At 42.1% G+C, this 13,966-nt stretch overlaps 1 protein-coding gene and 1 long non-coding RNA gene across 4 annotated transcripts in view; one reads left to right on the top strand and one right to left on the bottom strand.

Annotated features, from left to right (window-relative positions):
* Positions 1–1,416: 1,416 nt before the first annotated feature.
* On the bottom strand, positions 1,417–11,891 carry LOC106729299. Of its 2 annotated transcripts, none has more exons than XR_001365675.2 (5): positions 11,525–11,891; positions 7,865–7,972; positions 7,385–7,490; positions 5,341–5,484; positions 1,417–2,434 (listed from the first exon to the last, which is right to left on the bottom strand). It is a non-coding gene; the product is annotated as an uncharacterized LOC106729299 (long non-coding RNA). The 2 variants fall into 2 exon arrangements; XR_004314772.1 differs by having other exon boundaries at positions 7,865–8,007.
* Positions 11,892–12,142: 251 nt separating this feature from the next.
* The window catches only part of TMCC2 (transmembrane and coiled-coil domain family 2), a 34,228-nt gene continuing 32,404 nt past the window's right edge, over positions 12,143–13,966 (top strand). Inside the window, exon 1 of one of the 2 annotated variants that reach the window (XM_032467013.1) lies at positions 12,143–12,888. In XM_032467013.1, coding sequence (XP_032322904.1) covers positions 12,682–12,888 — 207 coding nt within the window. In that variant the 5' untranslated portion in view covers positions 12,143–12,681. Of the gene's footprint in view, positions 12,889–13,323; positions 13,963–13,966 lie in introns of those variants that run through there. The other variant, XM_032467014.1, reaches the window with a different exon arrangement.

Here is a 13,966-nt window from a genome sequence, read left to right on the forward strand (position 1 = left end):
TAGAGGGATAGAACTTGTTCTACCTACCCCCATAATTAAAAAAAAATTGGGGGTAATAAATTATTTATTATTGTTTTAATGGCAATTTTTAATATGTGCATGTCTCATCCTCATTTTTGAGCTGATGAGGAAAGTGATCGTTTCTTGCTATTTAAAACTTAAAGGATGTGAATGACAGTGAGCTCCTCCTAAATTATAATCACCTGTAAGTCAAAATGTATATTGTATTCAAATATCTAATTCTAAGGATTTAAGTTGGTCTGGGAAAGTGTTTCCTGAAAGTGATGAGAATTAAACAGTTAATGAAGATGAATGCACAGATTGACTTTTGTTCCCTTCTAGAACACTAAAATGACAGTAATGAGATTTTTTAAAAAGCATAAACTCACAATAATGAGAGGAACCAGTAGCGCAAAAAAAAAAAAAAAAAAAAGTAGAAGCTGGAAAGCAAATGGACAGTGTGAACTAAGTTACTAGCCCGGAGAAACCTGAATCCTAAACTCAGAGTAGGAAAAGCTGAGCCCCACCCTGATCAGCAGGGCTGCCACGTACAGGTGCCTGTACCCTGGGCAGGGATTAAAACAAGGATTTTGAAAGCTGTTTAAGAGCAGTCACATCCCCAAATCACATCCCCTCTCCTTCAACTCCCTCTCCCTGCAAATCTCCCCCCAAAAGACTGAAGTATTTATTCTCCAGAGAGGATTGAACAGGAGTTCTCTGTATAAAGAGGGAGATTAAATGAACTAAGATACTGGATGCTAAGATTCCCAGCCGTCCTCCTCCATTCAGTTCCAGCCCTCTGACCACCAGATGGTTACTCTCCAGAGAGGAAACTTGCAGTGTCTTCGTTAAGGAATCTGACCAGCCCAAGAGGCAAGGCCTAAAAGTACTGACATAGGAACCAAGTTTTTGGTTTTTATTAAGTATACTTGACATACAACCATTATATTAGCTTTAGCTATACAACATCATGATTCGATATTTACATCTATTGTAAAGTGATCATCACAGTAAGTCTAGTTAATATGCATTACCATACATAGTCAAAGAATTTTTTTCTTGTAATGAGAACTTCTAAGATTTATTCTCTTAGCAACTTTCTTTTTTTTTTCAATGTATTCATTTTACTTATTTTGTTATTTGGGGGGTGGTCATTAGGTTTATTTATTTATAATGGAGGTACTGGGGATTGAACCCAGGACCTCGTGCATGCTAAGCATGCGGTCTACCACTGAGCTCTACCCTCCCTCTTCTTAGCAACTTTCAAATGTGCAATACAGTATTATTAACTCTGGCCACCATGCTGTACATTATATCCCCATTACTGACTTATTTTATAACTGGAAGTTTGTACCTTTTGACTCCCTTCCTCCATTCTGCCCCCAACTCCCACCCTCACCCTCACCCCAGCCTCTGGCAATCACTAATCCAGAAGAGAAATTTTTATCTGGCTTGTTCATTGCTGTGTCTCTAGCACCCAAAACAGTGCCTGTCACTTAGTAAGTTTTCATTAGGTATTTGTTGGATGAATGTATGTTCACTGGAAATATTTTGGAATATTCAGAAAAACACAAAGGAGAACATAAAAAAACACTCATATTTCTATCCAGAAAGACCCAGTGGGTTATATTTGTATCTATTAATGTTTATCTCCTTTGGAGGAAGAGGAACAGGTGAGAAACATGTAACTCTTTCTAACTTTACTTTTCCACGGCAAGTTCCTCTTGGTTAGATGATTTCTAGAGTGATTCTGAAGCCTTGAACCTCATGTTTATATAGGTGGGAATCAGATGCTTTATGTGGAATACCAAAAGACATTAACATCTAATTCTGTAATATGCATTAGGAACAAGTTTACTAAGAGAAACGATGACTGTTCTCTATTATGCAACATAAAATCACAATCACATATCCCAAGAATTAAAAAACCCCACAAATTAAGGGGAAAAAATACTACAAACAATTAAACAATGTTTCTGAGTTTTCTTTACTACTTTACTACTGTTCAACTGTTGTCATCTTTTAAAGTTACTAACAGGCAAGTGATATTCAATGCCAAAGAAGACAGGAAGAATTTTGGAAGATGAGAAAATATAATTCATTAACTTAATTGGGAGAAGAGCCCCATTATCAAGTTGAACAGCAGAACATACCTTCTTCCAGCTCAAACTGATTTCCAAGGGAACTTGTTTTAAGAATCCCTGTTCCAGACCATCTTGCTCCCTTCTCTGCTTATTCTGTATGTTGCTGGTCGTGTTGCAGAGCAGTGCTTCTCAGACTTTAATGTGCAGAAGAATCATGCAGGCATTTTGTTAAAATATGCTGCTGATTCAGTAGGCGTGGGGTGGGGGCTTGGGATTCCACATTTATGACAAGCTCCCAGGTGATGTTTGGGTGACGCTCCCAGGACAATGCTGCCGATCTGTGAACCACCCTTTGGGTAGCAAAGGTGTATGGAGACAGAATGGGAATCAGCAAAGCCTTAGGGTTAAGGAAATAAGTACTGGAGTCAAGGAGACCTGCGTTCAAATCCTAGCTCTATCCCTTCCCATTTGTATGCCCTTGGAGACATTACTTATTTTCTGTAAGTCTTAGCTCCTCATCTGTAAAATGGGAATAACAGTACCTTCATCATACGGTTATTGTGAGCATTAAAAAGAGCAAGGCCAATTATAGATCTCAAAGTACATAGCAATAAAAAGTCTTTTAAAAAGCAGTATCTGACACACGGTAAGTGTTCAAAAAGTGGCAATTGCTTTTATCAATTGTGTTATCATTATTACAAAGTGAGTTCTAGTCCTCACTTGTTACTGTATAATCTTGTGCAAGTCATTGGCCCCTCTGAGTCTTGGTTTTCTCATCCATCAAATGAGTGACCACTTCATAAGTCTATTATGAGGGTTGAAATGGGGGGAAAAAGTATAAAAAATGCTTAGCACAGAGCCTTGCACATAGAAAGCATTCAATACAAGGTAACTGAGATGATGATTGCTATAAGCCTAGGTTCTAGTCCTGTGACTTGTTAAAAGAGAGAATGCTATGACTGTGTTAACATCTCTGTATTGTTGGATGGAATGAGCTGTAGGAAGAGAAAGTGCTTTGGAAATGAAACCCTGTAAAAATTAAGGGAAAAGCATGGGAGTCAGAGAGAATCTGACCTGAGTTCTGGTCCTATCTGTGACACTACTTACTTTGTGGCCTTAAGCAAATCAGTTAGTTTTTTGGAGCCTCAGTTACTTCATCTGTATAGTGGAATCAATAATACCTACTTCATGAACTGGAAAGATTAAATAACATAATGTATAAAGCAGTTAGTACCTTGTCTGGCACATAAGATGGCTTAATAAATCTTTTCTTTCTTTCCTATGGATAGTAATTACATTCAGGAGTATGTATTTTTCCAAGGAAAATTATGTATGTCCAAGAATATTTTGTTTCTGATGTTCTTTACATGAAGGTTTATTAACTTGAAGATTAAAGGTCTATAAAACGGAATTTCTAAATGCATTCTATTTAATTATACATTAAGAAGCATTCCAGTGCTGAATATTTCATCAGTGGCATCCTGGCTGTTAGGATGTGGAACATGGGAAGGAAAAACAATCAATTAAAGAAATTTAGTATAACCCCAAACAGAGGTAATCTTTGTTTTACTGCCAAGTAGACAAACAAAGTTTCTAGAAAATTTTTAGAGTAACTGACCCCAGGCTTTCCAGAAGAAGCCCTGAACATCATTTTGCCACACTTCATTTCTCAAAAGTAAGATTAGTAGATTGGTAATGATTTTCCAGCTCTAAGTATTTTTGATCCTTTTTCCACTCCGTTGCCTGACATTTCAGTGGAACTTGGTTTTGGTTAATTTCTTTGCCTGCCCAGTATGAGACCTTGTAACAGGTTATATTTTTATCTTTCTGGGCTGATCCTGGATGGAAAAAAGATGGATAGATGAAAACCTACCAATACGTTTCTCTGTGTCTCTGTTATCTTGGTAGAAGTTTTCTGGAAGATTCTGAAGCCTGAGTTCCAAAACATATTCCAGCTGGCTTAGTACATATCTATCCCCATGTGCCAAACACAATGCCTGACACAAAGAATATGCTCAATACGTATTTGTCGAAATAAGGTATTTCATGTTATCCTCCTGTCTACCCACTTTCTCACGAATCAAGCTCTGCAGGGAGGTGGTTTAAAGGAGGTAAGGGTTAGGTTTCCAAAGCAAAGGTAGATGGAAAGCTTCCTGGTCATGAGAATGTTCCCCATCCCCAAATTGTAGAGACAGGCAGCACTACCTAACAAGCGTCACATAAACCTCCATCCAAGTGCTTGGAAAGCCAGCCCTCAACCTAGCTGAGTCCCCTTCCTGTGTGTCAGTGTCTCGGGCTCCTGTCACTTTCCTGGAGCTGATTTCAGAAGCACTGATCTAGCACCCTTCGCCAAGTAGGGCTTAGTAACCCATAAGCCAGTTTCCAGATGACATGCACACACATCTCCTGCATAGGGGCTATGACATTTGTTTCAGGGTGTGGAGGAATCAAGGGGAAAAAAACAGTATTCAATTAAAATATAAAAATAATTCATTTCAAATAAAATTTTCAGCTGTCCTATGTCTTGGCATAAAACTTGGTATAATTATTTCTGAGCACTCCCCTCCTGTCTTTATCCAAACTGTATCCATTTAGTTCACATCATCTTTAGTTCTTACAACAACCCTGGGAAGATGGATATTTCCATCCTTATTTTATAGATGAGACTGAGACTCAGGTTAAGTGACTTGTCTAAGCCCATACAGCTAACAACACAGGTTCATCTGACTCCAAGGCCCTTCTAGGTCAACACAATTTTGCCTTCTAATTCTTTCCTTTTATATTATTTAAAGAAAGCTTTTCAGGTTTCTATATACTCGCCATGTTTATCTCTTTTAATAGCAGCACAACATTCCATGACACTAATGCCACTGTTACTCATCCGCTCCCTGTTCTTGGGCATTTAGGTTGTTTCAGGTTTTTCATTGTGAGAAACATTTTCTGTGGTGTTGCTGCTCTTTTCCTCTTTTGAATTATTTCCCAGGATAATTCCCTGGAGGGTTTACTGAGTGAGAAGGTACAGATATTACATGGCTCTAGCTATATATTCCTGAATTGTGCTATGTCATCGCATCTTGAAAGAGAGCACTGTCTTCTTTCACCAGCATCCTATGTGAGGTTTCAGACAAGCCTGGGAGATTCACTAATGAAAACAGCCCTTTGTCCCTGTATCTGCTTGGGTATGCCCCAGAGTCATATGAGATTCCATGAAAATAATTTATTACATAAGCATGCATACTCCAAAATAAGATCTCACATGAGATAGTGTGATTCCTCTTTCCCAGGAGAGGTTTCCTTGATAAAGTTGTCTTTTTCTCTTTGCAGTCACAAGATCAGCAGAAGGTTTTTCAAGCAACTGACATTTCTTCTTGATTCAGACTGTCGCTCTCCATTCCTGTGTCTGGAAAAGGTGTGGCAGCTGTTAGCAACAAAACCTAGACTTCAAACTAGGTACAAAGGGTTGGAATAAATAACACCAAAGGAAGGAAGCCCCAATAGTCAGAGCTGAGAAAGGTTTTAGGAACTGTCAGGAGGAAGTAAAATTGCAGAAAAGTCATTCTCTAGTAAGAAGCTCTGTTTCAGCTGTTGGAAGGTAATTTTGAAATGTATATTAGTATTTCTGAAGTTTAGTTATCCTATATGACAAGCGTACCATTGGAGGGTACTGGAAAGTTTAGATTGAAATGATACACGGTGCATAATGGGCACTCAATCCCAAGGCAGTAGGCATTGTGGGAAAAGTACAGACAGTGAAGGCAGGCAGAACTGGTTTGGCTAGAGCTCTTTCTAGCCGGGTGACCTCGGGCTAGTTTTTAATCCTCTTTGAGCCTCAGTTTCCTTTTCTGTAAAATGAAGATTATGATATTTATCTACAGAGTCTGTTTTGTGGACTAACTGGGAGTGTGACTCAGACATATAGTAAGTGCTTGATTTTTAAAAAAAGGAGCTATTCTGTCAATATGATCAACCAAGTCTTCCTCTCCATCAGTGGTTCTCAAACTTAATGATATAAGAATCACCTGGGATATTTGTTTAACGGTTAGATTTTCAGGCTCCACCCCTGGAAGTTGTTTCCATTAGTGTGGGACGGGGCCCAGGAATCTGCATGTGTAACTAAATTCCAGGGTGATTTATGTTGCTGGTAGTCCATGAACCAACCATACTTTGAGAAACAATGCTCTATGGTCTCAGGGAATAAAAAAAAAGTTTTTCCCATCACTGATATGCCGTTAAAACTCTATAATGTGCAGATGTAAAATTAAAGAGATCCAAATATTGAATGATTCTATATTCAAGATGATTTATATAGTTCTTACTTACTTAAAGCCTTCAGTAGGATCCTAAAGTGACACTTCATCATTTTAACACTCACAATATAGATGAATGTGTATAAAACTCTTCCTTGGAGTCAACTTATTAATCCCTCACAGAGATCTCTCTCTGGTCTGAGGTACTTAATTATCTCCCCCTTGGAGTGTAGACAGACATCCTGTCTTATCTTGTTTCACATTTCATTTGTGTCTCATTTCCCCAACTGGACTTTAAGTCCAAAGGCAGGGGCCAGTGTCATTTTTTGTTCTCCCTCTTCCATGTTAGTTCATAAATATATTTGAATGAATGTAGATTCAGCAATCTGTAGCCTGATACTCATCGATAAATCCTTTACCACAAGAGGGGCTCAAAATGACAGTCATGAAAGGGTGAGCTCTTAGGCTTTGAGGTTTGGAGTCAGACAGAGTGGAGTGCAGCTCTCAGGTCTGTGGAAGTGCCATGGTCTCTCTGAGCCTGTTTTCTCATTTGTAGAGTGAATAACACCTCGCAGATTTGTGGTGGGGATTGAGAGAGTTCACAAGCACCCTAGCAAAATGCCTAACACCTGTGGGTCTCTTTAAACGGTATATTTTTGCTCTTATTATTGTATTAAAAGTACCACATAGAAGAATATGATGGAACTGTCACAGATATTTCTCTTCAGATATAAAATAATAAACAACTAATTCTATCCCAGCAAAGCTGATATTTCCTTTCTTTTCTTGTCTCTTTTTTCTTTCTTATTTTTTAAGGTCTAGCATTTTCAGCTTTAAGTAATAAATCTCCAGAGGTTTGTACGGATTCCCGATGGAGATGGGGAAGGACACAAAGCAGCCATTTTACTAGTCCTAGGCTCTCACACACAGCAGTACAATCAGGGTTTAAGTTTATGCTGCACAAGCCTCCTCTGTTCATGGCCATGATTATTATGACTTTTCTCCCATTACGGAGAAGCAAGGAGCAGCCAGAATGAAGAATGAGCGTCCTACCTGCAAGGAGAAGCAGGAACGTCCAGCTTTTCGTATTACAGATCGGAGATTGATTAGTCCCAGGAGTGAGACAGACTTTGGGTTCCCTATGCAGGTCTTAGGGAAGCTGTGAGAAAAATGGTTATAAGGGACAATCTGGGTTTATTTACTTCTTTAAAACATTGCCAGTTAGGTATCAGAGATTTTATGCTATGGATGAAATAATATATACAATTTCTCCATACAAATAATAACTACAGCTTTATTTCTGTGGGCAAAAAAAAAAAAAAAGGAAACGAATAGGTAAGAATAAGGTGGGTATTGTTTAAATAAACCAAGACAATGGTAAACAATCATTTTGAATTACATATGTCTAAGTAATAACATATAGAAAACATGGAAAAATGTAATAACACATGGAAAATGCTTCTGAGTACATTTTACTTGAAAAAACGGGATAAAAAAATTAGTTTAGACTCAAAAGAGCTTTCTCCAACTCACCAGTGATGCAGAGCATTCCCAGTCCTGCCTGCCTCTTGCAACAGCCAATAAAAAGCCTGTGCTTTGGTGGTGGGATTTTTGACGTCATCAGCAAGCCAGCCAATCGCCCTGAAGATAATTTGCATAGTTCACACCTCCTAAAACTAAACCGAACTCAATTTCTTTTAAGGAGAGAATTGAGTGGAAGTGGAAATCTCCAAAAGAAAGGGAAGAAAATTACATTCCCAAAGGAAAACTTGTAATGATGTTGGTATCAAAATACAGTGATCAAAATTATTACATCTAGTCTCTTTCGAGAGTACTTTTACCTTCTAAGCAAGGCACTCACTAGTATGTTTGTTAAAACTTAAGAATAGCTCTCTGACAAGCCATTTGAAGTTTAAAATGTTTTTTAAAATAAATTCTTACAGAATAGGAAACAATTTTCTTGGATAATGTATAAGCCTCTTGCTATCGGAAAAAGAGAAGTCTTATTTCTTAGAGTTAATTGCTTTTTCAAAAAGAAAAAGAAATCTATGCTTACTTGTTGAGCTTGGTACCTTACTCTTTATAATTAAATTTCAGTTTCTCAAGCCAAATAAATTGGCTGTTGACAAGGATAACAGGATTCCATAACCTTGATCTTAACTCCTTGTTTATATACTTACTGGTTTAGCAAATTTGATACTACCAGGAGTGCCCGCTTTCATTAGCCTAACTGGGATTTCCTTTCAAAAAGCATTAAGTTTAGTGGGATAATCGTGACTTTCTCATGTTGGCTTAGACAAGTTTGTTAATTGTTTTTGTTTCATTCAGGTTTACTGAGCACATACTATGTGTCAAGTGTTTTCACATGCATTACCTAGTTTAATCCTTAAAATAATCATGTGAGGATAGATATTATAGCTATATTAGCCTTTGTTTACAGATGAGAAAACCAACAGTGAGGGGGCGGGGGGTGGGGGAAGGGACAGACTGGGATTTCAAAATATAGAACAGATAAACAAGATTATACTGTATAGCCAGGGAAATATACACAAGATCTTGTGGTAGCTCACAGCGAAAAAAAAATGTGATAATGAATAGATGTATGTTCATGTATAACTGAAAAATTGTGCTCTACACTGAAATTTGACACAACATTGTAAAATGACTATAACTCAATAAAAAAAAGTTTAAAAAAAAAGAAAAAGGAAAAAAAGAAAAAAGAAAACCACAGTGAGAGAGAGTAAGTGATTTGGTTGCCCAAGAATGCATAGAGAGTAACAGAACCAGAATTCTTAGAAGGATTTCCTAACACCAACATCAGTGTTCTTCCCACTACACCAGGTTATTTATCTGTAATTAACTAATGGTGCCAAAGCAAGATGCAAAATGCTACTCCTGCATACGGAATAATAATCTCTTGCATTGTAAATCTGCAATTTTTTTGTCTTATCTTGAACATCAAAATAATAGTATGTGCCTCTATTTTCCCAAGAAACCTAGAATGACAGAAGGATCCAATCTTTTAAATAAAATTTCAAAGTATTTTCAAGTTCTCTTTATTTTACTTTATTTTGTATTTATTTATTTTTGTTGTGTGTGGGTGGAGGTAATTAGGTGTATTTATTTAATTATTATTATTAGTTTTTAATGGAGGTACTGGGGATTGAACCCAGGAACTTGTGCATGCTAGGCATGCACTCTACCACTGAGCTGCACCCTCCCTCCGCTGAGTTAATTATACCTTCCCCCCAAGTTCTCTTTATTTTAGGTACTCAAGAATCTACTATGGCCAATGAAAATTTGCCATCACCTTCAAACTGGTGGTTGCAGGTCACACAGCTCTCTACACAACTTCTTACCCAAACTTCTCTGGCAGGAGTATATTTGTTCTCCAACGTGATACTCAGTGAAAGTCAAAAATGGGTGAGACACATTTGAACCCCTAAGATAAAGCCACTGGAGTGGAATGTGCAACTTGTTTGAAACTGGGTGACATCTGTTTATAGCTTTGGCCCTCACTCTGTGCCAGGAAGTGTCTAAGTGCTTTAAATATATTACCCAACACCCTGTAAGGTAGGTATCCCTTCTTTTTTTGCAGGGGGAGATAATTAGGTATATTTATTTAATTAATTTTTTAATGGAGGTACTGGGAATTAAACCCAGGACCTTGTGCATGCTAAGCATGTGCTCTATCACTCGAGCTATACCCTCCCCCTAGGTATCCCCACTTCTAAACTAGGAAACTGGGGCTTAAAGAGGTTAGACAACTTGCCTCCAATCACATGGTCAGTGGAGAGCAGAAGCCAGGATTTGTCCCCAAGCAGTCTGGACACAGAGTCCCAGCTCGTAACCATGATACTACACTGCCTCTCTAAAATGGAGTGCAAAGCATTGGCTGACTTCATGAAACATACTACTTTTTGTTGACCTGCATTACACCTTGCTAAATATGACCACAAACAAGAAATATGGCCATCATGCTATATGTCTATAACATAAAAATCAAACTTAAGATCAACTACAACCTAGTACGTAAATGAGGCATAATTCAAAATGATAATGGTCTCTTAACGTTTCATAACCACTCCCTCAACTTTCCTTCAGCCTAGAGTCAGGTCATGAACATGTGTTTGCATGTTCTCATCATACGCTGGCAGCGGCTTGCCGCCCAAGACTTGCCTAGGACCTGTGGGGGCCCCTGCACTTCTCTGGGGAGAGTCAGGGAAGGGGCAGTAGACTTTGCGTGACATCTTGCATGGAGGGCATCTGCCCCCACTGGTTCTGTCTAGTCCTGCCACCGTCTTCACTCCCTCATCATTGAGAACGCTAAAGACTTGTGGCCTTGTGTTTCCACATTGTGCCTGATACTGTGTAGTGGAGGTGGGGGTGGTTCTACATTTCCAGCCCATCCTAAATGCCTGTCTTCTAAAAATGGAGCTGCCTCATTTAGAAAGTAGCTACTTAACTGAAGTAAATTCTTAGCAACTTAGGCTCTTCTAGGACACACATTCAAATGAGTGGTTGGAAGGGGAAGAAGACAGAAGAGAGTCAGAAAACTCACAGACTAGTAGGACTAAAGTGAGGCTGGGATGGCACGATGGGCGTAAAAGAGATTGGTAAACTGTGAAACGCTTTCACTATCATTACTGTGACTCACAGACTGAGTGGCCCCTTCACTATCGGCCAGCGGTTCGCAAATGTTAGCTTGCATCAGAATTACCTGGAGGGTTTGTTAAAAAAGATTTGGGGGCCCACTGTTTCTAATACAGTAGGTCTGGCAAGTGTCCAATAATCTGCATTTCTATAAGTTTCCAGGTGATGCTAATGCTGCTATTCCCAGGATCCATATTTTGAAAACCACTGGTCTAGGCTACTGGGTAGACAAAAACCACGGTATCCACAGAAAACATACAGCAGACACTCAGATGGCATTGTTACTATTACTACGATCCGTATATTCATAACCCCAGTATTTGCTCTCTTCTGCCTCCAGATTACTCAGTGCAGTTTGGCTTAGATTTATGGGAAAAAGAGACTGCATTCCTTTCCTCCCTTCCATATGTCTCAACCTCCTGCCACTAATACCCCCTTCTTATTTAAAAGCTGCTTCACAGTTTGCAAAAACTCTCACATACATTATTGTGTTAAAAAATGAAATAAATTCCCATTTCTGAGCACAAAGCTGAGACTCACGAGATAGTTTCTTAAGTTGGGGGTGGGGGGCGATGGGGCAGAACACTCCCTTCCTTCCTTTGCATTTGCAGCTCTAAATGTAGGCATAGGTGTGTGTTTCAGATCAGTATCCTAGAGGGGATCGGCGTCTTCCTCACTGAAGGGATGTTACAACGTGCAAAGTTAGAGCAAAAAAAGCAGCGATAATAAGCATCCTTATTGCGCCTCCTCCCCGCCAAATAAAATGAGTGGGTGGGGGAAATCCCGACAGAGCCTTTCCTTGGGAGGGTCCCTCGCGCATCTGCTAAAACCGAGTCTCGGCTGGCCCCCCGCCCCCAGTCTCTACTCCATAGCCCGCTCTCTGCAATGCTAAAACGCAGCAGCCCAGCCCTCCAGACCTCTCCCGGGGGATCGCACGGTGCAACCAACCCTAAAAACGTGGCCGCGCGACGCCCCCTCAGCCCTACCGGCTTCCCATTGGCCCGTTGCCGTCGTCACTCCCTCCTTGCCTCGCCTTTCCCCTCCCGGGCTGAGGCACCGGGCGGGGTAGGTTGCGCGCTCGCCGCTGGCTCGGGCCGCGGCCGCGGCTTTGCAGCAGGCGGCGCGGCGGGAGGGCGGGGAGCCGGGAGCGCGGGCGGGGGAGGGGCGGGGCGCGCTGCGGGCTCCGCCGCCGGCCCGTGCGGGGCGGGGGGCTGGTGGCAGGGCCGGGGGCCGCAGCCAGTGCGGAGGGTGGCCGACGAGGACTTGCCCGGCCGGCTACCCCATGCCTGCCTCGCCCAGCAACCCGGCCCTCCTGGAGGGATGCGCTGTGCCGCCCAGCTCCCCTCCGCCCTGCCCATGCCCAGAAGCAGAAAGTTTGGGGGGCCGGGGGCTGTCTTCCTCCTCCCGCTCCAATGACTGCCCAAGGACTCCTGCTGCCCAGCCTCGACTGTGACCTGCCTCCGCTCCCCAGGTCGTAATGAACTATTCCAAGCTGTAACCAAGGCTCCCCCTCCTCGCCCCTCCCTCACCCTCCTTTAAAAAGATTTATTTTTTAATTCAAGAAATTGTGATCCGCCGACTCCCCTCCTCGTTAATAATTTAGACCCCGGCCTCGTTTCTGGGTGTAAGAGGGGGTGCGGTCTCCCCCAAGACGGCGCGCTGGAAGGACAGATTCCCCTTGCCGACCCACATACACCATGAAGAGGTGCAAATCGGACGAGCTGCAGACACAGCAGGGCGAGGAGGATGGAGCTGGACTGGAAGATGCCGCTTGCCACCTGCCGGGCGCGGACCTCCGGCCTGGGGAGGCCACGGGTGCTAACTCTGCTGGCGGGCCAACTTCAGATGCGGGCGCTGCCGCGGCGCCCAACCCGGGTCCCCGAAACAAGCCTCCTGATTTAAAGGTGAGCGCAGACCCTCCTCTGGCGAGCCCAACCGGCGACTTAGCTTTTCCCCGCCCCACGCAGAAGTGTTTTACCAGGATGAAAGTGAAGGGAAAGCCAGGCAAAGGTCAGAGAGGATGAGCAGATGTTCGGCCAGACCCTGGGCTGGACGTCAGGTACCATTTGCACCTCTGCTTTTCAGTTCATTTCAGGCCTCTTGTGTTTGTTCCTCATTATGCGGCAGACGTTCTAGTGACTCACCCATCCGAGATTGTTTGAATAATGCGTGTGAAGTGCTATTCGCAGACAAAGGGCTGGAGAAATCCAAGATGCTAACTAAAAAGTTGACATCACTTTCCCTCCTGTAAGATGGCAGGGGAAGAAAATTACAGAGTGGGAGGCCAAGCAAAGGACCTAATGGTTTCCTTTGCGGAGTTAGTTTCCTCCTTTTGGGACCTTCCTGGATTGAAGCTCAGTTTGTCCATCTGTGAAAGGGGAGTGTGAACTTCTTGCCGTTAGGTGGAGCCAGAGGTTAAGCTAGTGCTTGGAGATCCCTGCCCGCCTGCTGAACCAACCCCCAGGGTGGAGAACTGACAGGTGGCCGCGCTGTGCTTGGGCTGGTTTGGGGCCTTGGTTCAAGTTGCACACATGCTGAGCCGGCAGTTAGAACCAGAATCCGAAAGAGGCGATCACATGCAGCTGGGAGTCCTTTATTTTCCGGCCTGAGGTTGCTGAGACAATTATCAAGCTGTATTGAATTTATCTCTATATTAATTAAAATAGCAGCTGTGGTAAATAATGCACCTTTGCTGGAGCTGCCACAGGGACTGCAGGCTCCGGCTTCTCCAGCCAGCTCACCACTCGGCTGGGCGAGATGTCAGCCCAAGGAAGGAACTTAGATGCCTTGGAGATTGATGCCTCAGGGAGATTTTCTCCAGAGGGGGTGCAAGGTCTTGGCTAGGGGAGCAAGAGGACTCCGTTATGTTAAATAAAGCCTGTATCCTATGGCAGCAGCCACTAAGGAGCTCACCAGAATAAACCAATGACATTCCTCGTTTGGCCTGAGCGGCACAGAGTCAGGAAGTCAGAGCGCAGGTGA

The sequence above is a fragment of the Camelus ferus genome, chromosome 23 (genome assembly GCF_009834535.1).
Source record: "Camelus ferus isolate YT-003-E chromosome 23, BCGSAC_Cfer_1.0, whole genome shotgun sequence".
Taxonomy (NCBI): domain Eukaryota; kingdom Metazoa; phylum Chordata; class Mammalia; order Artiodactyla; family Camelidae; genus Camelus; species Camelus ferus.